The sequence below is a fragment of the Condylura cristata genome, unplaced genomic scaffold (assembly GCF_000260355.1).
Source record: "Condylura cristata isolate star-nosed mole 26May11 unplaced genomic scaffold, ConCri1.0 scaffold00029, whole genome shotgun sequence".
Classification (NCBI taxonomy): domain Eukaryota; kingdom Metazoa; phylum Chordata; class Mammalia; order Eulipotyphla; family Talpidae; genus Condylura; species Condylura cristata.
Window position 1 is genome coordinate 12,656,686 of NW_004567130.1, and position 22,756 is coordinate 12,679,441.

Here is a 22,756-nt window from a genome sequence, read left to right on the forward strand (position 1 = left end):
TTTTGGTGATTATCTGCCATCAAGCGGCCTGTTCCGGGGCCCGGGCCCGCGCCCCCTGCGCCCTGGCGCCCGGCGCTCACGCGGGCCCTTTGTGTTTCTCCTCCTCCCGCAGCAAGATGTTCATCGGGGGACTCAGTTGGCAGACTACGCAGGGTGAGCGAGCCCGGGAGCGCCCGCCGGCCTGGCAGGGCACCCTGGAACCCCCGGCGCCCCGGAACCGGACACCCCAGCCCGGCCCTGCGCCCTGCTGACCCCGGGCGCCCCCGCGCCCTCTTTCGCGCCCCGCCCGGGGACCCTGAGAGCGCAGGGCGATCGGCGAGCGCGCACGGCCCAGCGGGTGGAGGGGACGAGATGAGGGGTTCAGGGGGCATCCGGGGGTGGGCTGGGCCCCCGGGACCCGCCAGCGGCAGCGCCAACTCCGCTCGCACCTGCGGCTCAAACTTTTGTGAGGCGGCTCCCGGAGCGGCGGGAACCCGGCCGGAGCAGTCCCCCCTCCAGCCAAGCTCGGCCCTCGGCTTCCTGGGGCCCGGTGGGCGCCAGGAGGCTCCACAGGAGCCGGGTGAGGGCGGTGTGGGGGGGGACGCTGTGGTGAGCACGCTGGCAGCTCGGCGCGGGGGCGGCCGGCCGCGCGGGGGTCACCGGGGGCAGAAGACCAGGGAGGGGGGAAGGGCGCGGGCCCGGGCTGGTCCGAAGGCGGGTGTGTGGTTACAGAAGGGCTGCGCGAATACTTCGGCCAGTTCGGGGAGGTGAAGGAGTGTCTGGTGATGCGGGATCCCCTGACCAAGAGATCCAGGTGAGCCCCTCACCCCCTCCTCCTGCTCCCGGCTCGCCCCCCTCCACCGCCACTCACTGCCTTGTAACCATCTGCCTCTCCCTCACTACGGCGCGCAGGGGTTTCGGCTTCGTCACTTTCATGGACCAGGCGGGGGTGGATAAAGTGCTGGCGCAATCGCGGCACGAGCTCGACTCCAAAACAGTGAGTGGCCCTCGGGGCTTCGGGGGTCCTTTGGGAGAGGGAGGCTGCCGGAGGAGAGGGTCAGGACTCTCCCGAGTGGAGACGGGGTCTTTAGGAAGAAGCGAGTGTTCTGAGCTGCTGTGCTCTGAAACTTTGTCACTGGAGTTGAAGGGACAGGAGGAAGCAGATAAAATCCCAGGCCTGCGGTGAGATGCTCCAATCGACCCCCCCACCCCCACCCCACATACAGACCCTCCAGTATGGGAGAGGGAAGTTGTTACCACCCCTCACTCTAAGTACTAATCTTGATGCCTCAGAGAGGAGCTGGGGTGGGGCTAGGTCCCTCCTCTAGCCCAAATTGGGTGAGTCAGGCCTGCAGTGACCCACCCCTTGGCTCCTCTGAACTCTAACTAGTATTTGGCTTTGCGATGCCCCCCTCCTTTCCCCACCCCCAGACCAATAGTAAAAGAATCACTGAGTCCCCCACCCCTCCCTTCCTCCTCTCTTTCCCCTGACTTTTGGTCAATGAGCTTATTGCTCTGTGTGGAAGACAGACCTACTTTGCCCCTGCAGGGATAGGAGAAGGAAGCTGGCTGGCCTGGGAGCCCTCACCATCCGCAGGGCTGGGTCTGGGGAGAAGCAGCTTGCCGGGCATCCAAACTCCTAGAACATTTTGCCTCTGTCCCACTGCTCCCTGGTGTCCTGGGCCCTGCAGGGGGCGCTGGCGCTGGCCCTGGCCCCAGCTAGAGGGGAGAGGGAAAAGGAGAAAGTCATAGGAGGGGTTACTCCTTGATGGGGTGACCGGCTGGGACAGTGTGATCTGTCTCCGCACTCCCCCACTCTCCCTAGCCCTGGGCCTCCCTGCTTGGGTCAGTCACTGACTCCTGTTTACCTGCAACAATAGCTGGTTGTGCACAAGAATTCGTTAAATTACTGCCTGTCCCCAGCTTCTGTTATCTCTGCCCAGTGGCTCCCACTCCTGCTTGCAGTAATGAGCAAATGAGGCCAGGCCTCAACTTTGCCGACTCTGAAAGGATCTTCTTGGCGCAGACTGAGTGACCCAGGCTGGGAATGGAGAGACAGTAGCCTATTGTTTTTGGTGATTATCTGCCATCAAGCGGCCTGTTCTCCTACCATCCCCTGTCCTCAGAATGCACTGGTGGCTTCTGCAGCGCTCAGGAAGCTGAGATTTAGGGGCTGGAACTGAGGTTGAGGGTAGGGGCGTGAAAGATAGATAATGGCAAGAAGAGGGAGGAAGAAGGAAGGAGGGCGAGATGGGCATCCATCTGGTTAGGACTCCGCGGGGCCAGGCCTTTGTGCTGGGCGTTCTCAGGTCTGGGGAAGAGGGTGGGATGGGGTGGAGGGGAGTTTATTGTGGGGAGTCTATTTTGGGTTCTGACTTTCACCTTTTATTTACTTGTTGGGTTTTATTTATGTTGCCAGCTGTGAGTCAGAGTGGAGGTGGGGTGTGTCAGGAATGGGGTTGCGTGGGTTTGCGGGACGTGGCTCGGGTACCATCTGCCCATCGGGGTCTGTGCAGGGGGTCATCTGAGGTGTGCTCTAGTGCCTGGGAGGCCACTGCTGGGGAATAGGAGGACGAATGTGTCCCTAGCGCTCGAAGTCCCCCTTGCAGATAGGGTAGGTGGCTGGTGGCTCTGACTTCCCCCAGAGCCCCCAGGGGCAAGCCATTGCCCCAGCATGGATTTGGAGGTTCCTTCTCTGTGGGGAGGTTCCACTGGGGGACGCTGGTTCCTACCATTCAGGCAGAGAACAGCTAGAGCCAGTTGCCTGGAATGAGGCTGAGTTTTGAATAGAAGGAACTTTGGGAAAAGATAGATCTTCTCTGCGATTGGCTGGTGAACTTCTGAGTTGTGCCCACCCTACGGGCTGCAAAACCTGGGCTGATGGGGCTTCCTAGGGCCTGTGTGGTCATGGTGTTCCGTGCCCTGGCTCTGGCTATTTGTCAGTATGTGTATAGTACCCAGGCGGGCCCAGGTGCGTCTTCCTTTTTGTCACTGGCTGTTCAGAGCCAAGGGCAAAGGTGACCTGCTGGTAATAACACCTTTGTTTGTGCAGTGAAGGGCAGTTCACAAAGGGCTGCTTTCACCCACATTATCTCATTTGATTCCCCACAGCTGCCCATGGGAAAAGTGGGTGTGATTATCCCCACTTTGCAGATGAGGGAACTGAGGCTCAGAGGCGAGGTCCCAAGATCACAAAGACCCAGTTTCTGAGTCCAAGCCCCATGACCTTGTACAGCAGCACGGCCCCAGGTCTGCTTCCCGGGCCCCGCAAGCGTAACGGCATTATTCAAGGAGCTGTTTGCTGGCCGCCTCCAGGAGGCTGGTAGGCGGCTGTAGTGCTGGGAATACACAGCTTACTCTACCCCTGGTGGTTTATGAACTTTTATCTTGAAGCTTTTTCAGGCAAAGCATATCTCTGTTCACAAAGCTTCCAAAGTCTGGATCACAAGCCTCACCTAGCCAGGTATCTGTGACGTCAGTTAGGTGGAGAAGGCCGTCTGTGCACCTGGTGCTTGAAGGAATAAAACTTTGCTTACCTTTTATGTTTTCCTTTCTGGTTCTTGCTGTGAGCTAGACATTGTGCTAAAGCTTTGTAAGCGCTGTCTGTCTCAAATAATCCACAGACGACCCTTTGAGGCAGATGCTATTATTTACCCATTTTGCAGGTGAATTCCTCCGTGAGGCTCAGAGAGGTTAAGTAACTTGCCCAAGGTCTCACAGCTGGAAAGCAGTGTAAGTGGGGTTCAAACTCACTAGACTGACTCTAGTGCCTAAATGCCTAACCGCTACCCTTGCCCGCCAGAGGCTGTGGTGGTTGCTGTCACCTCTCTGTCCTAGGCTGGTACAGGCTCAGGCTGAAGACTGTGTGGACACTCGCTCAAGTATGATAACCAAGGTCCATCCGCCTCTCCCTTCTCTTCCAGATTGATCCCAAGGTGGCCTTTCCTCGACGAGCACAGCCCAAGGTAGGTGTGTCTGCTCATGGGGGCAGTGATTTTCCCAGCATCCCCTTCTCTAGACGATACCTCCTGAACCTTTCGGGACTGTTTCTGGAGTCCCGAGGAGGGGGCATTCTGATGCTCTTGCTCTGTGAATCATAGACAGCCGATATTTCTGTATCTGCATCCTGTGGTGGGTTGGAGAGGGGCTGTATATATTACATAAGGGGGGGGGAACCCCTCGAGTCCAGTACAGTTCGGACCCTGAGCCTGATGTTCACCTCAGAGATCATAGCCTCTGTGCCCAGTGCTTCTGGGGGTCAAACACAGGCCCAACTTTCCCCCTGAGGCTGAGCTGCCTCTGACTTCCTCCTGTGTACCCCCACGCAGTTACCTTCCCACTTTTGGGGTGCGGAGTGTTGGGCTGGCCGAACGGGCAGCACCATAAAGTTTGTCACCTGTTGTCATTCACCTTGGGGGCTCTGGCTGCCTCCCAGGCGCTCTCTTTTTCCCTGGCACTTGATGAATTTTCTGGGTGGAAAACAGATTTCTGAATGGTCGAGCTCCTTAGCACTCAGAGCTGCTGCTGCAAAGCAGGAGGATTTCCTGAGATTCCATTCCAGATCCCAGGGCTGGCTCGTTAGCCAGTTCTTAATTTTTAAGAGGTCAATTTATAGGGGACAGGAGGGAAGGGGATTATAGTTCAGGGGGCCAGGACCCCTGCGACAGCTGACTTACCATGTGTCCTACTACCAGGCCGTTCTCAGGAGACACTTCTCCCCTTGCATGGGGTGGGGAGGTGTTGGTGGGAACTAGGACACTTTAAGATTTGGAGCTGTGGATTCCAGCATGGTGTCCAGCTCCTGTTCTGGCCAAGAGAGAGGGCACATTTTAGGAGACAGGAAAGGGGCATCTCTGGCTGGGTCCAGCAGAGGGCCTGAAAGCAATTATAGAGCAGGTATTTGAAGGAAGCCGCACCAGGGAGCACATGGTTGGAATTGGGTTAATTCCATTAAGCAGTTTGGTGACAGAAGGTGCTTTAGTGTTAGGATGGGGCTGGGAATTGCCATGGATTAGCCATGCGCTCCTGGGGTAATTAGGACCATGTGTTCTTCCTAAAACAGGGCTGGGGCCACGGGGCTGCCAGAGGTTGAGTTGGGAGGAGGCCGATGAGGAAAATGTCGGTGTTGAGTTCATGGGGACCCCCTGGCAGACCTTGGCCTCTCCCAGGAGGGCTGGTGGGGTCTTCGAGGTTGGCTGTGGATCTGGATGACTGACTCATCCCCTTCCTTGTGTTGGTTCTTAGAGAAGATGTTTTCTGGACACAGAACCCAGGGAGGGAGGTTGGAGGGAGGCATGCTTCAGCCAGGCAGGGTGTGGGTGCACAGCTGCCTGTGACAGGCCTGGAGGCAGGGGTCCGAGGGGCAGCTTGGGGGGGCCTTCCGAGTAGCTGGGGCCACAGAGAGCTTGTCAGCTGGCGCCCTGGCAGGAGGGCTCGAGCCCTGCTGGTGGCGGTAGGCCACAGGGCTCAGATGCCCACTTTCTCATTCCCTCCCCCTAACAGATGGTGACTCGAACGAAGAAGATCTTTGTGGGGGGGCTATCAGTGAACACCACGGTGGAAGACGTGAAGCAATATTTTGAGCAGTTTGGGAAGGTGGGTCAAAACTGGCGGTGCTTGCTGGGGTGCTCGCTGGGGCTATGGAATAGGTCAATAGCAAGGGGAGTCCAGCCAGGTAGTGAAGGTGGGTCCTGGATGCTTCTGTGGGTGAGGCCAGGCCAGCCACCCTGTCCAGGGGCCTCTGGACACATCCCCAGGGAAGGAAACCACACAGTGCCTGTGCCTGTTTTGTCCTTCCCCTGTGTTTCTCTCTTGCTTATCTTCATTCTCCCCAGGGAGGCTGTGCTCCCATAGCCAGTTCAATCCAGTCACCCCGGGGGCCTCCCGGGAGTTTGCACCTGTCCAGGGCATGGGGCGTTGTACCTTCCTCCACTTTTTTCTGGTGAGGACGATAAGGAGGCAATAAATATGACTCCCAGTTGCACTCAGCACCCTACTTGAGCAGGTGGGAGCTGCTCCTCTCGCTACCTGGTAAGCACCCCAAATTCCTAATGGTCCCAGATGATTGGTCCTCATTTCTGAGGTACATCGAGCTTAAATTTCTGGGCTCTTTAGCCTGCAAACAAGTAGCAGATGTGGCTACATGAAACAATAGGGTTTCACCGGAAAGGTGAGCAATGTGAATGTCAAGGTCCCTTGGAGACCTTGAGAGAGTACCAAGCTGTAAGTCTGGGGGAGAAGTGAGGTTGCTCTGGTAGTGCTGGGGCCCCTGGTCTGCTCTTAGGGGAAACAGGCGGGTCTCTACTTTCCCATCATTTCCAGTTTCCCGTTAGACACCTGGCAAAAGAGAAGGTGGCTGCAGAGATGGGAGGTGAGCCCAGGACTGGGTGGGTGTCCAGGCCCCTGTCTCTGGGGAGGGGGGCGGGGGCAGAGTGGGCGGTCCCCTGGCCGGCGGATCCAGGCGGCGGGCGAGCCTGCGGCCTAGGCCCGGGCGTCTCCTAGGCCTGGGCGTCTCCGTGGGGACCCGGGTCCCGGACGCAGGGCAGGTCGGCGGCCTGGGCCCCAGAGGGAAGGGCGCTCCTGGGAAGCAGCAGGCCCTGCTCGGCTCCGGCGGGGTGTCTTTGTGTCTGAGCGCCGAGCATTAGAGCTCGCTCTAATCTGATCCAGCAGCTGTGATTGGAGGCCGCCTGCCCCCGGGGCCGGCGTTGCCATGGCAACCGGGCCCCAGGAGAAGCCGTCAGCGGCCGCGTCTTTTGTTCGGGCCTAAATCGGCGTTGGCATGTGAAACCGGCCCGGGGAGGCCAGGGGGAGCCGGAGAATAGGCTGCCAGGGAGCGAGGGGGACAGCCGGGAATGCCAAGGGCCCCGCGGCGGGGGGCTCCCCCGCCCGGATCGAGGGGCCGCGGCCGTGGGGGGAACAATGGTCAGCCGCCATGGCTGCCACTCAGGCTTAGCTGCCGCCGAACTTGGCGGCTCCCACTGGTCAGCAGGCCTCGGCCTCCTCCCCTCCCCCTGCCAAAGCCCCCTGCCCCCAGGTTCCCATGGAGACCGAAGCCTATTAAGGACACAGGGCTGGGAACCTCCCTCCCCTCAGCTGGGCCCAGGAGGGGACACCGGTGGGAGTCCCCACAGGAGGAGACCCTAGTGGGGGTCCCCTGGATTCCCAGCCACTCTCCTTGCTCCCTGCCCTGACCTCAACCCCATCACCTGAGGAGGGGTCTGTGGGCCAAGGTCCAGGTTGAAGGACCTTGAGGGCCAGAGATGGTCTAAGAAGGTTGGGTAGAGCAAGGCAGAGGGTTGTAGATTTGAGCTGAATCAGTTTGTGGGTCAGGCAAGAATTCTGGGCTGGTAGGATTAGGAGGGAGGGTGTGGCTGGTTCTCCCATTCATTCATTAAAAAAACATTTACTGAGCCCAAATCAGGGTGTTGAATGGGATGGGTAGGCACGGTCATTAACAGACACAGATGCCCTATTACAGAAACTCCAGTCACTGTCCTCAAGCTGCTGTCTCTTGCTTTGCTACTCACCCCATGTGACTGTGGCAAGCCCCCTCCCACCCCCATAAAGATAATGACAGTAGCTGGGATGCCAGGTGCTGCCAGGTATCTCATTTTTACTCCTCCCTATAAGCTTCACACTGTTAGGTCCAGTTTACAGATGAGGAACCACATCCACAGAGACATAAAGTCACTTGCCCAAGGTCACCCAAATAGCAGGACCTAAGACTCCAGCTCCAGCAGGCCCTACTCAGGGTGTGTGCTTTTCTCACGGCTCTCCTTGCCGGGCCTCTCATTACCACTGGTGGGGCATCGCAGCGGGGAAGATGTGCTGAGCCTAGAGCGTCTGTCAGTCGGGACGGTCTAGCTGATTTGGGGTTGCGGCTCAAGTGGGTCCATAAAGATGGACATGAGGGTGGTACTCAGCTCCAAGACCACCTCCCCCAGCCATCTCCCCCACAGGAAACTCCTTGGGGAGGCTGATGTCATTTCCCTCTGAGACTCTCCAGAGATCCAGCTGCCTCCTGGCTTAGTGGGGTCCTGGTTCTCTCTGGGGAACATCGGAGGCCTGGTACAACTTGGTGCCTGAGGGGAGCTGGAGGACCACCCTGCTTGGGGCTGCCCTTTCCACTTTCATGAGGCAGGCAACAAACCTGAAAAGAGGAAAGTGGGGGAGAGGCTGTGCCCATGACTCAGGAAACTTTTCCTTCATCCTTTGAGGAGCTGACCATGTGGAGGAGGGTCAGCAGCTTGGGTGAGATTGGGGGGGAGGGGCAGAAAGGGATCAGGGGCAGTCCTTGATTTCCACGAGGCTGAATCAGACGGTAGCTTAACCCCTTTATAGTAGCTGGTGACTGAGAAGGGCAAGAACAGGGGACAAGGAGATGAGTCTACAGAAGGGAAGCTGGGGCCTGACTGAATGCCCAGGGGGATGCCTGGAGGGAGAAGCTAGAAGAGAAGGCTGGGGTCCAGGGGAGGGTGGTGATGTCCACCCTCCTCCTTTCGCAGGTCCTCGCCCCTCCCCCAGTCAGTGGGAGGCAAGCAGCCCAGGCACTGAACTCTACTTGCTTTAATTACAGCCTCTAGCAAAAGGAAACCTCAATTAGAGGAAAAGATCTGTACCAGCAGAGGGGAGTTGAGTCTGGCCGGAGTGACTGCTGTCCTCCTGGCCCTTTGCAAAAAGGGACTTGCTCCTGCATCTCCTTCAGCACCCACTCTGTGCCTCCTCCTCCCAGGCTTGGTCTCAGGCTTGCGGACCGTGGGCAGGTGACTTCCCTGCTCTGAGCCCATTTCCTTACCTAGCAGATGAGGCTTTTACCAGGCCAGGCATGCAGAGAGGAGGAGGGGCAGTGCCAGGCACATACTGGCTGGCCCTTCGAGAGTGGTGAGTGCCGAGGTCCAGGTGGGCTTGTGTTGAGAAATCGCCCCCAGCCCAGGGAGCAGGTTGAACGTCAAATCTGCTTTGGATGGAGGGCAGTGGGATCAGGGGCCCCCCCGCTCCTGGGCCGGGGTGGAGTCCCTGGTATGTGGTGGGTCCTCCATGGCAGGCTCTTTTTCAGGTGGATGACGCCATGCTGATGTTCGACAAAACCACCAACCGGCACAGAGGTGAGTGTGACCCCTCCCCCTCCCAGGCTGAGCTGAGGCCTGTGGTCAGCCAGGGGGCTGCAGGTCACAGCTGCCCTTTCATCTCGCCTCTTGACATCCTATCCCCGAGGATCTGCATCCTCTCCCGGGCCTGGCCTTACAGAAGGCTTTTGTCCCTCTGTTTCCTGTGCTAGAAACTTGCCGAATTGCAGACACCCGAGAGGAGCAGACCTCCCCCCCTAGCTGAGCTCTCTACCCCCCACCCCTGCCCCAGCCGGTGTCTGCACAGCCAGTGTTTGCCTGGGCTTACCTTGTCCCTGGTAACCAGAGCTTAGGCCAGGCTGCCCTGGGGTCACGCTGACTCCTCAGCCCTGGACAGTCTGCTCCTGCTACCACCCCTAGCCCCGGCAAGGCCAGCCCCCAGCCCCCTTGCCCCTGAACCCGTGAGCATCTGGGCCACTGTGTGCACACTGCCTGGTTGTTTTTCTCTCAAGGGCCTTGCCTTCTGAGAAATCCCATTCCAGTCCCTGGGGCACACCGGGCAGGGTTGCTTCTCTGGCTGCTTTGGGGCTTTTAACTTGTTTGGGGAGTGGGGTATGTCCTTGTGTGTGTGTGCATGCAATGCGTGCACGCATGTGAGGGTGTCTGTGTCTGAATATTTGTGTAAATGTGGTGTCAGGGCCTTCCTGGTGGCTCAGGGGGTTAAGTCTCAGCACTATGAAGCTGTCTGCAGCCATCGCAGCATGAGTTTGATCCCTGGCCAGGGAGCTGGCCCACGTGGTGCAGCAGACCTCTCCTGTTTCCCCGCTGCTCCCTCAGCAGTGGATTTCAGTCAAGCTTCCTGTGCTGCCCCCCACTCTATGTCTCTGGTGAATCTGCTCACTTTCCATAACTCTGACCTGTACCTCAGTTCTTCTACGTAAAAATTTAAGAAGTCTTTAAAAAAATAAATAGAACCTTATAAATAAATCAATCTGGTCAGTGTGATCATGCAAATACTGCAGGGGCCTCTGTGAGCACCCGCCAGTGTCTGACCTATGGCCTCCAGGTGTGTGCATGTGTCCACACCGCTGTGTTTATGTATGTGTCTTTGTCTAAACCTGTTTGGGTTTGTACCTTTGTGCAAGTTTGATAAGTGTTTGTGTGTCTTCTTCTTCCATCTGAGGAAGAGAAAAGGCATGCGTTTTAATTTTAAATTTTAAACAGATTTTTACATCATTCTTCATTTTCGTACCATGTATGCTTTGTCACCTTGTGTATGGTCCCCAAGGCATTCCCACCACCCATTCACCCGTGCACCGTCACCGCAGTCGCTTGTGCTCAACCCACCCCTGTTTTGGTCCACTTTTCTCTCCCCCCACAAGAATGTCTCTGGTTCATAGTTGCCTGTTGATTTTGATTTTTACTTTGTTATAATTACTCCCCACCTCCTACCTCCAGGAAAGGCATGTTGAGTACACTTTCATCATAACTCTGCCACTAAGGACCTTGCTGTGTGACTTTAGACAAGTCACTCCACTTTGCTGAGACTTGGTTTTCACATTGTGATCTGGGGCTAGGGACCCCATCGCAGTGGGTGGTCCAGAGGTTCTGGACTGTGGACAGAGCCTGCCGTTAACTCCCAGAGCCCGGCCTATGAGACAGAAGTGGTGGCGTGAGACTCCAGGCTGGGTTTGGACCAGGAGCCATGGTTCTGATTTTGCTGTTACCCTTTGCTCCCTCTCCCCCCAGGGTTCGGGTTTGTCACGTTTGAGAGCGAGGACATTGTGGAGAAAGTGTGTGAAATCCACTTCCATGAAATCAACAACAAAATGGTAAGCTGGGGTTGGGTGGCAGTGGAGGTACAGAGAAATGGCCCAGGCTGAGCCAGCCAGGGGCGCTCAGAGGATTTGGATACAGGTGGAGAGGCGCACAGCCAGGGGACAGAGCCAGTTTCCCCCACCCCCGGGAATCTAGACAGAAAGACAGTGTCCCGTGATGGTGAAAAAGCATCTTTAACTTAAACGGTGATATATGTCGGTTATAGTGGCCCCGCCCACACTGCCCCTAATCTCCAGGGACATATCCTGAGAATATCCCAACACTCCCAGTAGATGCCTGAAATTGAGGATAGTGCTACACCCCATACATACACACATATGTGTATATACATGTTTCTATATTTCTGTGATTAAGTATAATTTATAATTTAATAAACTAAGCATAGTAAGACAATAATAATGAAATAGAAGTGTTATGACGACATACTATAAAGAAAATTACAAGAATGGGGTCTCTTTCTCAAAATACCCTATTGTACCTCGGTTTTCTGACTGTCGTTCACCATGGGTAACTGAAACCATGGAAAGCAATACAGCAGGTAAGAGGGGACTCCTGTATGTGTCAGGAAGCCTGGGGATGGTAGAGATGCATGACTGAGTTAGAGGAGAAAGACCTGATTTAAAATCCACTGCCTGCTGTTCTAGTCGCTGCAGTTGACATCTCCTCTCTGAGACCCAGGTTCTTCATTTGTAAATGGCAGTGACAGTAGTGTCATAGGGTTGGTGTAAGCATTCAATGGACCATTGCATGCAAAGCTGTCTAGACAGTGCCTAACACGTGGTGAGCCTACATAATGGTAACCATGAAATTAGAAAGAGGCTTGTCTGGGGACAGGAGGGCCTATGACCCTAGGTCTGTAGGAGAGACTGACCTCGGGTCTCTTTGCAGGTGGAATGTAAAAAAGCCCAGCCAAAAGAGGTGATGTCACCAACAGGCTCTGCCCGCGGGAGGTCTCGAGTCATGCCCTATGGAATGGACGCCTTCATGCTGGGCATCGGCATGCTGGGTATGTGCCAGGCCCTCACCTGCAGCTTCTTCCTGCCTGGAACTGCTCTCAAGGCTCCCAGGGGCTGTGTGGGTGTGGCACTGCCTCTGTGGGCTGCCTCCTGCCTGCGTCATTAGGTGGGAACAGGGACCAAAGAGCGCAAGTCTATAGCCCTCCTGAAGGTGGGACCATTTGGTTGTGGGTTGCTGCCCTCTGGTGGTGGCCAGAAGAATGGTCCGGCTGCTCCATAGCAATTGGTCCATCAGTCCATTGTAGTACATCTGTCCATCTGGCCAGCCAGCCAGCAAATAACTGTTGAGAAACTATAAATGTCAGGAATTACGACAGTGACTTTTCTTGGTGTTTTGTGGTCTGCCAGGGAAAATGAACAAGAGCATAAAGAAGTTTAGGATGGAGAAGGATAGAGTCCCCAGGGAATATGGTCACAGGGAATTTGACGAAGCCAGAAAAGAAGTTAGATTGAAGTTTAGTTTGTGGATTGAATGTGAACTAGTTTATGCGAGAGCAGGGAGTGGGGAGGGGGTTGTGTTCCAGGTAGAGGCTTTTAGAAGGCTAGAAGAAGGCTGCTTCATTTTAGTCATTCACCTCATATTGGTTGAACAGCTTGTGGGGCTCCCCATTGTGTGGAAGGCAGGAGTCAGTGTTAACCATAGAGTGAATGGGGGACCCAGAAGATACCTAAACACACTGGAGACCAGAGAGGCTCCTTGGAGGTGTAAAGCCTGCCGTGAGCCGTGGCGGTGAGCATGGGCCCCCCGCCAGAGGGTGGGTCATTGGAGCCCAGCCCTACAAACTCACCATCCCCGGGGAGGCAGATATGGACAGAAAGAACTGCACGGGAGCATCTTTATGCATCTTTATGCCGGGACAGAGGTGCCCTAGGAACTCAGGGGTGCTCCATGCCTTAGACTAGAGGGTCAGGATTGGGGTCACAGATAAAGTGGAGAACATCCTCCAAATGGGCACAGTCTTGTTGAAGTTTTGTTTTTAAACTTCCGTTTGGAAGTAATTTCAATTTTCAAATTTGGAAATAAGGAGTGGCATAAAGAACATTCACACACCTCTGCTGGGCTTCACCTATTTTTAACATCATACCTGTTGGCTTTGCATTTTCTCTCTGTGTTTGTATAAATATATGTGCACACAGACATACTTATATGTACATGTACAATGCACACATCACCCAGTACACTCAGGGTTTTTCTCTGAATCCTTGGAGGGTGATTTACATGCATTTTGATCCCTTCTTTCTTTATTTTTAAACTTTTTTGCAGAGGAACTGGGGTGTAGGCCAGCAGTGGGGGGGGGGGGCTTAAGGGCAGTGAGAGGATTCACCAGAGACAGAGTAGGGAACAGTACAGGCAGATCTGCTGAAATACAGGGCGGGTCAGGAGAGGTCTGCCACACTATGTGAGTCAGCTCTGGCGTGGGGGATTGAACTCGCATGGAAGCAGCTGTGGCTGGCTTCACAGTGCTGCATTTTAAACTATTGCATCACCAGTTAGGGCCCTGGGTATGGTATTTTAATATATTAGCTGCTGTCCAATGTTATCAGTTGACCCTATATTGCATATTTTGGCCTTCCAGAACAAAATCCAGACCAGAATCAGGTATTCATTTAGTTGTCCTATCACTAGCTCGTTTTCTTTAGGTAATTGATTTAAAAGAAATAGGAGACCGACAAATAGTGACAGTGGTGGCTAACAGTCTTGGAGCAGACAGATCTGAATCCCAGTCACTCTGTCGTTACACACTTTATGATTTTTCCCCCCAAACTGCAAACATTTATTCAGTTCATACTAAGTAACAGGCAGCATGCTGGTGCTGGAGATAGAGAAATAAAAGGTGGGAAAGAGGAAATCAGCGCTTACAGAAATCCTGAGATGATTAGTGCCATGAAAGGGAAAACCCAGGCAACATGGTAAATATTGTAACTGAGGCGAGGGAGGACTCCTGTGGGGTGACTTCCTGGAGGGAAGGGTCACTTGCGCTGAGATTTACACAAAGAGAAGAAAAAACACTGTTGCGCAAAAACCCGAAGGGAGAGTTTTCCAGACAGAAGGAAGAGCATGTGCAAAGGCCCTGGGGTGGGAAGCATGTGAGGAGCAGCAGGGAGGCTGGCATGGCTGGAGCAGAGTGTCAGAGAGCAGGATCCAGTCTGTGTCTGATGCCAGCCCCTCTGTACCATCAGGTTACCCTGGTTTCCAGGCCACGACCTACGCCAGCCGGAGTTACACAGGCCTCGCCCCTGGCTACACCTACCAGTTCCCCGGTAAGTCCTGCTCAGTATCTCTCTGCTGTAAGCATGTCCCCGGTTCCTGGGTAGTCCACCTCCTCAGGGAGGTGTTTAGGGGTGCATGGTTGGGGGCGGTCTGCCTGTGGACAGAGGCTTGGAAGGAAGGGCATGTGTAAGGAAGAGGGCCTCTCCCCGTTCTGCACCCCTCCCCCAAGGCTGGGGACAGGGGCCCTAGGCCTAGCCTTGCATGGCACCCCCCTCTCCCTGGCCCCTCCCTGCCTGCCTCCTCCTTTCTCTCCTCTTCACCCCACTCTGGGGTTGCCACCTCCACCGAAGTGGGCATGGGGCTTGTAACCGGGTCTCCTCTGAGGGCCAACATCGGTTGTATCTTGACGGACATATTTATAATGACCTCATGGGATGTCAGCCATTTCAAGACTTTTTGAGACATGGAATGCAGAAAACAACATAAAAGCACCCTCGTTTGTAATTCAAAATAGAAATGACACTAGACTTTAAAATGAGTGGCAGGAAGCCCAACATAATTCAGGACTTTCCCACGATAACTCACTATAGTTTTCTTTGAAATATCAAATGTCCTGTCTTCACACAGCTTTGCTTTGGTCTTTTTTTTTTTCTTTTCTTTTTCAGCGAGGCCCCAGGCACTCATGTCCCTTGCCTTTTGGGCGTCCAGCCTGGAGTCCTTTGCATACCTTATTTTGTCTGATCCTGACAATAACCTCCCGGGGCAAGGAATGGTTCCCCCTATTTTATAGGTGAGGAGCCAAGATTAGGGAGGAAGCTGACCCAGCTAGAAAGGTCTGCAACTGGGAACCCAACCCAAGCCTGACTTGCCCGAGGGCCATCAGTAATGCCTCCCTGGTTCCTTCCCTACCCAAGAAAAAAAAAAAAAGAAGAAGAAAGGAAGAAAAACAGAAGAAAGAAAAAAGAGAGAGAAAGCGGGAAGGATTCTGGGAGCTGTTTTAGAGTAATGTCAAGCCTTTTAAACTCCCTGGGATGGCGGCTCCGGCATCGCCCCTTGCCCAGGGTATAGGTGGCAACTCTGCCTGCTCTTGCTCTCCCTGCCTCTCCTGTGCCTCCTTCCTGCCCTTGCCTGTGGGGGACCATTCTCTCACCCCAGCTCTGAGGTCCTGTGCATGGCCTGTTCCCCACCCAGTGTCCCCATGGGTGCGTTTATCCTCTGTGGGCCGTGCCCAAGGGCCTCCCTGTATCTTCCTAAGCTGTTTTACGTTTCATTTTAGAATTCCGTGTAGAGCGGACCCCTCTCCCGAGCGCCCCAGTCCTCCCCGAGCTTACAGGTCAGTCGCTCGGATTTCATACACATGGGGAGAAAGGAAGGACCCAGGGACCTTCCCGTGGAGTTAGCGGGGCCCTTTTCTCCTGCCCTCTGGCCCTCCAGCTGGCCAGCCTATGTTGTGACAGGCCCTGAGGGGTGGGGTGTAGGGCCCAGCCCTGCAGATGATGATAATGAGGTGCTCATTCATCCATTTGGCAAATATTTAGCGCCTCCCATGTGCCAGACAGCATGTGGGCTCTGGGGCCCAGTGGTGAACAAGCCGGTCTCAAACTCAGAACAGACCAGGCCTGGTAGGAACTTAGGCAAAATGGGGGTGTGCTTCTCCGCTCCCTGCCAACGTTGCCGGGAGGGGTGCAGACCCAGGACTTTTCGACCTCCTTTTCCAAGGGAGGACAGAAACCCAGCTTTTGCTTTCAAATGAATTTTTCAATTATTTTCCAATGTTGGCAACAGATTCTAGACTTGTCAAACACCCTGGGCCAAATGAAAGCTCCTCGTGGGCCAAATCCAGCCCTCGGGCTTCCCATTTGCAAGTTCTGGGCAAATGGGATAAGATCCTTGACCATCCAGACCCATTTCTCCAGCTGGATCTTTCCCTGGGTCCATCAGCCAGCCCAGCTCCTGAGCTGGGGGTGAGGCCAGTTCCTGGGGGAAAGGACTGTGCAGATGGGGGAGGGGGCTACAAGGTTTCTCTGTTCAACCTGCTGCTTCCCCCACCCCCACCCCAGACTCTCCCCCCCTAAACCTGGCCATGTGTAGAGGACGTGAGCATGGATGCTGCTTTAGATGAAACCTTCCTTCCAAGGTTTCAACATGGGGAAAGGGAAGAGGAACGTGCCATGAAGAAAGAGGAGAGCGTCCTAAGGCCCTTCCCTTGAGCAAAAGGGGGCTGGACCCGCAACATGAGATGGTGGGAGGGGTAGGGGTCATTTCAGGTTGTTGAGGAACTCCATGTTGAGGCCCTATGTGCGACACTGCCAGGCTCTGCTCACAGAACTTGCTAGATATTTAGAGAGGGAAAGAAATGCCCGTCATACAAATGAGCGCTTCCCGATAGTTGTGATAGTGCTTGCCCATGTCAGCCATGTTGGCCTTGGTCTGCGGAAACCCCTAAACGAACCCAGATCAGACCTCAGCGCCAGGTCCAGCCCCAGTCCCTGCAGGACTAGGGGAGGAAGGGCTCCCCCTCCCACACAGACTTCTCAGCCAAAAGGGCTTCAAGGCTCAGTGATTCTCAGAGGTCTGGTCCAAACCTTTCTCTGGCCTTCAGGAGACGCAGCATTTCTCCTGGCAAGCCATCAGGACTCATGCCCCATCCTTTTCCAGGCGTAGCACAGTGAATAAGCTAGACAGGGATGCTGTCCCCATGGACAAGTAAACCTTCCTCCAGTGGGGCATGAAAGACATTCAAGGGGTGAGAGGACCTACATGGACAATAAAGTAGGGAGATGCATGAAGGTGTAAGGGTTGGTGGCAAGAGGCTGCCTGAGCAAGGCTGGTCAGGGAAGGCTTCTCGGAGGAGGTGATATCTGAAGGGAAGGAGCTGAGTGTATCAAGATCGTGGGCGTGGCTTCCATGGTGCGGGAGCTGCGCTGTCCTGCATCCTCCTCCTCCCAGTCCCTGGCCTTGCTGAGAGTTTTCAGGGACCTTTTTACCCCCTAAGATTTATGTATTTATGCATACCAGAACTGGGGTACAGGCCAGGGTGGGGTGGCGGGCAGTGGTGAGATGTTCACCAGAGACAGAGTGGGGAACAGAACCGGCAGATCGACTGAAATGTACAGCTGAGGGGGGCAGCGGGCAAGACAGGCGAGGTCTGCTGCGCAGGGTGGGTCACCTCCCTGGCTGGGGATTGAACCTGTGCCGCAACGGCTGTTCATAGCTTTGTAGTGCTGAGACCTGACCCCTTGCTCTGCCGGGGGCTGGGGGATCCTTTCAGGGGTCTTTTTTAAAATCCCTGGTTCTAGTTCAGGGCCACCAAAACAGCCTCCCAGGGGTGCATCTTGGAATGGAAGACAAGTGTCCCTGAGGGCAGACGCCAGCTCTAAGGACCCTGGCTCTAGGCTAAGCAGTAGCCCCTTGGGGCCACCAGGCAGAGGCAGGCGGTAATGGACACTCTCCCCCCATCCCCAGGGAGCTCCAGGCTCACACCTCCAGGTATTTAAGCAAGGCCACTCCTTCTTCACCTGCCACTTATTACCTGCCTGCTGCTGTGTACAAAACCAGGTGGGAGGTGGTCTGGAGTTCGAGCGCAAACTAGGGAGTGCGAAGAGGGGAGCAGAGAAAAGAAGCTAGTGGAGCTGGAAGGGGTGGTCATTTCTGGCCAGAAGGAGGGGGACCCAAGGCAGGAACCCGGCGCACACAATACACTGGGGGTGTGTTCTCGGGAGATGGCGAGCAGCCCGGATGGCAAAAGGCAGCAAGCAGACATGCTGCCTTGACTGGGGTGCAGCTTCAGCCGGGCCCGCAGGGGGCTCGGGGGCGTGGGCTGCTCCTCGGCATCCGTCTGCCTTGGCGCCAGAGGCCCGGCGTTTCGTGCCTCTGTCCACCTGTCCCTGGGCTGGGAAGCAGTCGGCCTGCCAGTGTCTCTGGGCTCGTGGACCCAGGTGGCCAAGGACACTCCCTGGAGGAGGCAGCGCATGCGGGTGATGCTCAGAGCAGCCAATGCCCGCCTCCCTGAGTTTGGGGCTGTTCAGATGTCCCCAGTGGGGGTGGGGGGAGATGTCCTCTTTGCAGCCATTTTCCATCCACCCTGCAAGTCAGGGCACGGAAGCCAACCCGGGGACTGTCAGCCTCCCCTCGGGACCGCAGTGACCCCTCTGTGGGGCGGGGGCCCCCCCACTCCTGCCCCACTGAAGCGCCCGCACCTTCCCTTTCAGCCATTCCTCTCACTGCTTACGGACCCATGGCGGCGGCGGCGGCGGCGGCAGCTGTGGTCCGAGGGACAGGTGAGGCCTGGGCGCAGACGTGGGGAAGGGGCCCAGGCGCAGAGGGCAGGGAAGGCAGTCACTGCCTCCCCATTCGGGGCACTCACATAGTCATTTGCTCCCCAAGTGCTAACTGCGCTCTGGGCCAGGCCTCACTCTGCAGCGAGGAGGAGCAGGGGGGAGACCCACGTGGTCTCTTCCTTCTAGGCCTATGGCCAGGCGGGGACCTCAGGAAGTGCAAACCTCAAGGCTGCTGCTGCTCTGAGAGGGGCATTCAGGCAGCAGGAGCTTCTCGACTTCTGGCTTGGAGCAGAGAGGAGGAGGAGAACACCCGCGGGAGGGACAGCATGCACAAAGACGGGGGGCCAGTTGGCATGGGTGGAGTGAGGAGGAGCAGAAACAGGCCCTGCGGAGACACGAGCATTTAAAGCAGTGGGTGATGCTGACTTTAGCACATGCAGTCTGCCAATGAGGGGTGTTTGAGGGGCTCAGGAGGGGAGGCCTGGCTGGCTGGAAGGGGGTGGCTAAGTGGTCAGACAAGGGGTGGAGGGGGTCTAGGCTACACGTGGAAGGGTGGAGAGACTTGGACAGCTCTGCAGAAGGTGACCCACAGTTGCTACTGGATTGTGGGGTAGGGGTCAAGGTGGGGAATGGGGGTGCATGCGGATGGGCAGCAGTGGAACCAGGGCTATCACCGTCTTCTTTCTGGGTTGCCAGGCTCTCACCCCTGGACGATGGCTCCCCCTCCAGGTTCGACTCCCAGCCGCACAGGGGGCTTCCTGGGTACCACCAGCCCCGGCCCCATGGCTGAGCTCTATGGGGCAGCCAACCAGGACTCAGGGGTCAGCAGTTACATCAGTGCTGCCAGCCCCGCCCCCAGCACCGGCTTCGGCCACAGTCTTGGGGTGAGTGGCCAGCCCTGGTGACCTCCCCAAGCCCCTGAAAGGCTTTGTTCGTCTCTGGTAACAGGAAGGAGGCAAGGGATGCTGGTGGAGAAAAGAGTGTCACGGGGGGGAGGCGGGGAGGCTGGGGGTGACAATGTACTCAGTGGGCATTTTATGATCACACTTTGTGTGCCAGGCAGAAGGTGGGCTCTGGGGATATCATGCTGTGAGTCTCACCATCTCTGCCTGTGCAGAGACTAGACTCTAGCTCGGGGGTGCCTGAAATTTTAACCAGGAATACAGATTCCCAGGCCGCACCCCAGGGACTTTTAGTGAGTCTGCGGTAGTGGTAGTGCTGGTCTGTGCCTCATGCCTGGTTTCCTGTGGGAGAGGAGGAGCCCCTGGGCTTTCCCTGCTCCCCACGAGGAATCTGGGAGTCAAACTCATTTCTTTCCAGGGCCCCTTGATTGCCACAGCTTTCACCAATGGGTACCACTGAAGCAGGAGACAGGTGGCAGCAGGTGAGGAGGTGGGGAGGGGTCCCGGGTGGGGGTGGCACCGGGAGGCGGGTGTAGGCAACTCAGCCTGGGACACAGACACCCTCCCGCCTTCAGCAACCCACAGTCCAGTGGGCAGCACAGACCTTCCTACCAGCTATGAACAGTGGACGTGAGAAGTTGTGCACGCTGCTGCTGTGTCTATGTGCCGCCCGTCAGGCAAAGGGTTCTTTTAAGGATTTCTAAAGCCCAGCTTCCACGAGGCATGGAGGGACATAGTGTGTCTTGGCTTCTGGTTTCCCAAGGGCAGATTGCAGTGGTTGGCCAGATTTTAAATACGTATGCCCTTGACCTAGCAGTTCCACATCTAGGCATTTATTTTAAGTTACACATCAGGAAAATGCCCATCAACTGGAGAGTGATCAACTAAACTGACATGTATGCACACAAACGAATATTGTACAGCTGTTAAAGCAGGGTGCTGTCCACATATCTACCTCTAGAGAGAGGCAGGCAGCCCTGCACAGGCAGTGACCGTGCAGTGTGTAACCAGCTGGGAACCAGTCACATTTCATTTTCAGGCGCCCAAACAAGTACAGTTACTGAGCACCATGCCTGGAAGAGGCATGTGTAAGACAGAAGCCCTCTCTCATGCTGCAAAATCAAGGGACAGTGGAACAACTCATGGTACATGAGGGGGCTCCTTTAGGGGCTCAAAGGGGTCCCCGAGAAGGTGACGTTTGAATGAATCCAGCCACTTGCAATCTGGGGAACAAGGCTGCGGAAGGGGCTTTATCCTTAAAAGTCCCTGTATTGGGGGTGGGGGGGCCCAAAAGATAGGCAGGGGCAGGGGTGAGTGCGGAGGGTCATGGGGCAGGGCACCCTCATCTCATAACCCCCCTGTGTTCCATTGCCCCAGCCTGCAGCTGACTGAGGACCAGCGTGAGCCAGTGAGGGGGGCGGGACACCTCAGCCGCAGCCGCGCCCCCTCCCCACCGCGCCTCGGGACTGCTACTGCCTGCCCCCCACTCCCCGGGCCCTGGCCCTGCCCTGCTGCCCCTGGACATCGTCTGGCTCCCTACTAACCTCCCTGTCTTCTGCCCCTGGCCCCTCCCCACCCACCTGTCCCGCCCGCTTTTATTTATTTTGGATTAGCCGGTTTTCCCCACACCCACCTCTTCTCTTCTCCTCCTGGGTCTGCGCCCCTCCCACCCTGCCGTACCCCATAGAACTCCCCCCCAGAAGGCTTTTGTATTTGTGCATAGCTAGAGTGAGGGCAGAGGGGGCCTGCTACAGGCCACAGCCCCAAATCTTGTTTGTTTTTTTTTTATTCTGATTTTCCTTCCTTTTCTTTCCTTTTTTTTTTTTTTAAAGAAACCGTTTCTTTTTTTTAAAAACTATTTCTAGGTTTGTGAATGTGAAGCCCCAGGCCGCAGGGGGCAAGGGGCCAGGTGCCCCCCACCAGCTGAGAACAAACTGTCTGTGGGTGTGGGCCCCTGGCCACCTCCCTCCAGCCCTGGAGAGGAGGACAGGGCTGTGTAGGCCAGGCCGAGCCCCTGGAAGCATCCTGTCCTGTATCATATGTAAATACTGTGAGGTGACGCCCCCACCCTCTCTAAGGCCCCTTGGGGGTGAGGGCATCGCTTTGCCCCTCTCGGCAAAGGTCTCCCCCCATGTTTCTGCCCCCTCCTCAGACACCGTTACTGTAAGCTTGCAGGCCTCAACTGTGGCCAAGGCAGGCCCGCTCTCTCAGGCCCTAGGGGTCAAGGCCTTGGACCTGCTCACCCCGAAAACCCAGTGTGGGGTATGGGGCGAAGGAAGAGTAGGGCTCGCCCTGACCGCTGCTGGAAAGGAATTAACTCTCCAAAGGTCTCCCCCTGCCCCCAACCTAGGTTGGGCCTTCATGGTTTCTGCTCTGAGTCCCCTATCCCATGAGCAGGCATCAGGGGCCCTTTGGGAAGGCGTAGACCCCAGGGGAAAGCAAAGGGCTTCTCAGGGAACCCCCACATTCTCTCACTGAAGTTTCCCACCAGGACAGTCCCCTGGAAAGAGCCCTTTGGCATCTCTGGCCCTTGAGCCCCCTTCAAAGGAAGAAGGGACTCCGAGCCTTGACTTTTCATGAGCCGGAATGACCCAGGTGGTGAGGCAGGGCAGAGGCCCACCCACTGCTGTCATCCCATCTTGTGTCCCTCTCCCCCAGGTCTGAGGCTGGGGACCTAATCCCCCTCCTCCCTCATTCTCCCTACCCCTGAAAACCCCCTTTGGAGAGTTAATTGTCTGTGTGAGGTGCTTAACCTATTAGCCCTGAGAACACAAAGCAATAATCTTTGTTACTGAGATGCGCGGCTATTCGTGGTTTTTTTTTTTAATGTTTCCTAATAAAAGAAAGCTGCATTTTATTGGTTTTTATTTTTAATTTTCTACACGTTTGAGCTGAGTCATGGAAGACTTGGCTTCCCTTTCCTCCCCTTCCTTGGATCCCACCCACACCCCACAGGGCCCACCCTTGGGCTAAGGGCCCTGGAATTCCGTTTTCTGATTTGTTTGGGGAATTTTAAAAAAAAAGATGTTACAGGGTGTTTCGAAGCCAGCAAGTTACCACCCTCCGGTGTCTCTTCTCCCCACATCTGTAACTTCTTTTTCCAGGTTTTATTTTCAGTTTTAAATTCCTAATAAATTATTTGAAAACGGTTCTGGGCTCATGAATATCTTGTGTCTCTTGTGTGTCCAGGTCCAGGCCCTGATACCCTCTCTTACTGCCCTCATCCACTCCTGTTTTCTTTATAGAAAAATTCTCACTTTCAGCTTGGTTCATCTCCATCTCTGACTTCTTGACCAGCCTCAAAGCTCAGCATTGACAATGAGATACCCTTTGGATGACCTTTATTTATTTCCCTATTTCCTGGTTGGTCAAGGCATCAGGCCACAATGATCCAGTGGGTTGTCTCTAAAACTAGCAAAAGTGTACTCTTATGAAACATTTTGGTTAAAAGTTTTTACCATTC

At 55.6% G+C, this 22,756-nt stretch overlaps 2 protein-coding genes across 3 annotated transcripts in view; one reads left to right on the forward strand and one right to left on the reverse strand.

The window, feature by feature from the left end:
- The first annotated feature begins 112 nt into the window (after positions 1 to 112).
- On the forward strand, positions 113 to 22,516 carry MSI1 (musashi RNA-binding protein 1). Of its 2 annotated transcripts, XR_001145928.1 has the most exons (15): positions 113 to 153; positions 712 to 793; positions 892 to 976; positions 3,903 to 3,944; positions 5,482 to 5,574; positions 9,035 to 9,083; positions 10,794 to 10,876; positions 11,772 to 11,889; positions 14,081 to 14,161; positions 15,388 to 15,444; positions 18,323 to 18,391; positions 19,088 to 19,275; positions 19,712 to 19,775; positions 20,333 to 20,438; positions 20,671 to 22,516. XR_001145928.1 is itself a non-coding variant. In XM_004690984.2 (14 exons), exons 1-13 carry the CDS (start codon positions 117 to 119, stop codon positions 19,751 to 19,753), a joined length of 1,026 nt encoding a protein of 341 aa, XP_004691041.1. In that variant the 5' UTR covers positions 113 to 116; the 3' UTR covers positions 19,754 to 19,775; positions 20,671 to 22,516. The 2 variants fall into 2 exon arrangements, 1 of the variants encoding a protein (XP_004691041.1); XM_004690984.2 differs by lacking the exon at positions 20,333 to 20,438.
- Positions 12,147 to 22,756, reverse strand: part of SIRT4 (sirtuin 4) — a 35,415-nt gene continuing 24,805 nt past the window's right edge. The window contains exon 5 of the mRNA XM_012731200.1: positions 12,147 to 12,191. The gene's annotated coding sequence lies outside the window, so the exon portion shown is untranslated. The remainder of the gene's footprint in view (positions 12,192 to 22,756) is intronic.

What these genes read in the sequence shown, in the direction of transcription:
- MSI1 (XM_004690984.2), top strand. Translation starts at nt 117, where the DNA reads ATGTTCATCGGGGGACTCAGTTGGCAGACTACGCAGG. An exon ending in CCCCTGACCAAGAGATCCAG is followed by an intron (nt 794 to 891) that starts GTGAGCCCCTCA and finishes TACGGCGCGCAG; the next exon opens with GGGTTTCGGCTTCGTCACTT. An exon ending in GCTTCGGCCACAGTCTTGGG is followed by an intron (nt 19,276 to 19,711) that starts GTGAGTGGCCAG and finishes ATTTCTTTCCAG; the next exon opens with GGCCCCTTGATTGCCACAGC.